The sequence below is a fragment of the Cynoglossus semilaevis genome, chromosome 1 (assembly GCF_000523025.1).
Source record: "Cynoglossus semilaevis isolate Cse_v1.0 chromosome 1, Cse_v1.0, whole genome shotgun sequence".
NCBI classification, from domain to species: Eukaryota; Metazoa; Chordata; class Actinopteri; order Pleuronectiformes; family Cynoglossidae; genus Cynoglossus; species Cynoglossus semilaevis.
In genome coordinates, this window is record NC_024307.1 from 3,591,186 (window position 1) to 3,594,817 (window position 3,632).

The following is a 3,632-nucleotide window of genomic DNA, read 5'->3' on the forward strand; positions in this document are numbered from 1 at the left end:
ATATATCATCAATAAAAAACCAAAGACGTGAAGTGAGAACAACCAAAAAAAGCTCAAAAGATAATTTTAAAAAAGAAAACCCTGATCTGAAAGTTCAGGTTTAAAGTTTAAGTTTAGTTTACAGTAATTGCAATTTTAACTTTTTTTTTTTTTTTTAAAAAAACAACAACAAGCAAATATTATTATTTGCTCCTTTTGTGATAAAATTAAAACGGATTAACAAACTTCACTCACTCTTCAAACGTAAGAACATTTTTATTTTTTGATAATTTAGTGATTTATACATCCGAACTTGCGGCATGTTGACAAAATGGATTTATCTAAAACACACACACACAAACACACACACACAAACACACACTTGTTTAACTTCAGTGACTTCACTCCAACATTATGTCTCGCTCTCAAAACTTTGATCGAAATAAAAGGATTAAAAAAATAAAAGACGCACCAACAGCAGCTCTCTATTAAAAAAAAGAAAAGAAACTAAAACTGATTTTTTTTTAAATATCTAAAATAACTATTATAAATCACGTCACTCTGTACAGCGGTCAAACGGACACACATTAAGTCTGGATTAACTGAATTTTCTCCCGCCGGTTCTTTCTGCAGCCGGGAGTTGAAGGATGAAGACCCGCCGCCTCCTCCGCTTCTCTGACCGCTCACTGAGACACATTCTCCGGACACGGTTCTTCCCGCGGACCGTCACCGTCACCGTCTGCTGCTGCTGCTGCTGCTGTTACTGCTGCGTTCACACCGTGGACTGTCAGCAGCTGCAGCACGGAGATAATGCAGCGGGGTCTGAGGGGCTACAGCAATGGGAGGAGTAAGAAAGTTCCCCTCGGCCCTGCCCACCGAGTCAAATACATATAAGACGGTGGAGTGGAGCAAAAGAGCAGGCACTTAAGCCTTAAATCTGATGAAAGACTTACCCAAGAAAAAAAAACTTATATTATAATAATAAAAAAATATTTTTTTATAACTATATTTTTTTTAAAAATATGGTTTCACTTGCATTTGAATTTTTTCTTTCTGCCCTCACATGGATGTAGAAGACGTGTGTTTTTGGTTCTGAAACATCCGACCAGTGAGAGCTGAAAAGAGAAGATTTCTTTTTCTTTTTTTTTTTTTTAAAGGAACAAGTGCGGCAGAAACCAACGCCCCGACGATGGCACTGGGCACCGAGTACGACGTGAAGGGCAGCAGCATCATCAGGGAGTGGAGTGGACAGGTCCAGCCCGCTCTCGTCGCCTCCTTCGTCTTCCTGTTCTGCCTGGAGGCCTGTCTGTGGGTCAGGAACCTCAGACAGAAGAGGAGACTGCCGGGACCCTTCGCCTGGCCCGTGGTGGGCAACGCCATGCAGCTGGGCCAGACGCCTCACACCACCTTCGCCAGGCTGGCCAAGAAGTACGGCAGCGTGTACCAGATAAGACTGGGCCGCAGCGACATCGTGGTCCTGAACGGGGACAAGGCGATCCGTCAGGCTCTGATTGAACACAGCACGGAGTTTGCAGGCAGACCCAACTTTGTCTCCTTCCAGATGGTCTCCGGAGGCAGGAGTTTGACTTTCACCACCTACAGCAAACAGTGGAAATTGCACAGGAAAATTGCCCAGACGAAACTCAGGGACTTCTCCTCTGCCACCAGTCAGACCAAGAGTGCCTTTGAGCAGCACATCACCGTGGAGGCCTTGGAGCTGGTGAAGATATTTCTGTCCCACAGCAGTAACGGACGCCACTTTAACCCATCGCAAAAGTTCACGATCGCCGCCGCCAACATAATGTGTGCTCTTTGCTTCGGGAAGAGATATGGACACGATGACCTTGAGTTCAGGAACCTGCTGCAAAAACTTGAAAGGTTTGGAGAGACGGTCGGGGCAGGAAGCCTGGTAGATGTGATGCCCTGGCTCCAGAACTTCCCTAACCCCGTCCGCAGCGTGTACGAAAACTTCAAAACCCTCAATGAGGAATTCTTCAGTTATGTCAAGGACAAAGTGGACGAGCACAGAGAGTCCTTCACCCCCGACGTGGTCCGGGACATGAGCGACTCCATCATCAACGTGATCGAGCACAACGAAGACTGCGGACTGTCCAAGGAGTTCGTGGAATCGACCGTGACGGATCTCATCGGCGCAGGTCAAGACACGGTGTCGACCTCCCTGCAGTGGATCTTGATTCTCCTGGTCAAACACCCAGACATGCAGAGGAAAGTCCACGAGCTGATGGACAAAGTGGTGGGTCCAGACCGACTGCCCACCATCGAGGACCGAAGCCGCCTGGCGTACCTGGACGCCTTCATCTACGAGACCATGCGCTTCATCAGCTACGTTCCCCTGACCATCCCTCACTCCACCACCTCAGACGTCACCATCGAAGGTCTGCACATCCCTAAAGACACCGTGGTCTTCATCAATCAGTGGTCTGTCAACCATGACCCCCTGAAGTGGAAGGACCCCCACATCTTTGACCCCACGCGCTTCCTGGACGAACACGGAGCCCTGAATAAAGAGGTCACCAGCAGCGTGATGATTTTCTCCACGGGTAAACGCCGCTGCCCGGGAAGCCAGATCGCCAAAGTGGAGTTGTTTCTATTCGCAGCGGTGCTGCTGCATCAGTGCAGCTTTGAGGCTGACCCCTCCAACCCCCCCAGTCTGGACTGCTCCTACGGGCTCACGCTGAGGCCCCTCCATCTAAGCATCAGTGCCAAGCTCAGGGGAAAGCTGCTGGACGTCGTTTCTCCAGCGTGAACACGAACGCGTCCCCAGAACTGTGACTCCGGGCCAGAAAACACTTTATCACCCATGATATTTACAGTCGGAGTGAGTATCAGTATACCTGCACTAAACCCTGTCGTAAGAGTCCAGTATTTAACAGTGATATTTAACAGATACATTAACAGAGTCTGTACTGATTGATTGCGGCTGCAGGGCCGCGGGAGTCGATGTAAAAATGTATCATTTGCCACGAAAAAAAAAAAAGAAGAAGAAGTGATATTTACTTGATGTACATGAATGTGTCATTCCGGTTCAGGCGCTCGTTTCGCACCCACTGTTGTTGCGTGATGGCCCTGAAACGCTCGTGAATGTTATCAAGTGGTAAATATGTAAGAATATATTTAACCTTCGCCACATAGTGCAGTACAAAAATGTTTTTATTCTAATTTTTGTATTTCAGGTATGATTTAGACCAAAAAGAAAAGTATGACTATTTAATGTAATTCACTATCTACTGTATATGAACACATTAAAGGAAGAGCACAGGTCAGAGGTCAGAGGTCAGAGGTGGAGGGCGGCATGTTTGTGAGGCAGGAAGTCTTTCATCCCCCCCTCCGCCCCCCCCGCCGCCGCTTCAGGATGGAGACGCGACCCCGCTGCGGGACCGCGGACACTTCACAAATGTGTTATTTTTTACTGTACTAGCATTGCAGCTACTTCAGTCTCACCCCTGTCTCACCCCTGTCTCACCCCTGTCTCACCCCTGTCTCACCCCTGTCTCACCCCTGTCTCACCTATTCAAACAAAACACATGTGAGGCAGAGGCATTTTTTTTGTTCCCTGAGGCGTTCTCAAAAACATGTTTGTTTACAAATGAGCTACTTCAAAGCTACGCGGATGTCACCGCCCCACCCCCCCC

General features: G+C 47.8%; 1 protein-coding gene across 1 annotated transcript; it reads left to right on the top strand.

Moving 5' to 3' along the window:
- The first annotated feature begins 892 nt into the window (after positions 1–892).
- On the top strand, positions 893–3,183 carry LOC103387737 (cytochrome P450 1B1-like). The gene has a single exon (XM_008322536.2). The coding sequence runs from the start codon at positions 1,169–1,171 to the stop codon at positions 2,744–2,746; it is 1,578 nt and encodes a 525-aa protein (XP_008320758.1). The 5' UTR covers positions 893–1,168; the 3' UTR covers positions 2,747–3,183.
- The last annotated feature ends 449 nt before the right edge of the window (positions 3,184–3,632 follow it).

Coding starts and splice junctions, on each gene's coding strand:
- LOC103387737 (XM_008322536.2), top strand. CDS start 1,169: ATGGCACTGGGCACCGAGTACGACGTGAAGGGCAGCAGCATCATCAGG.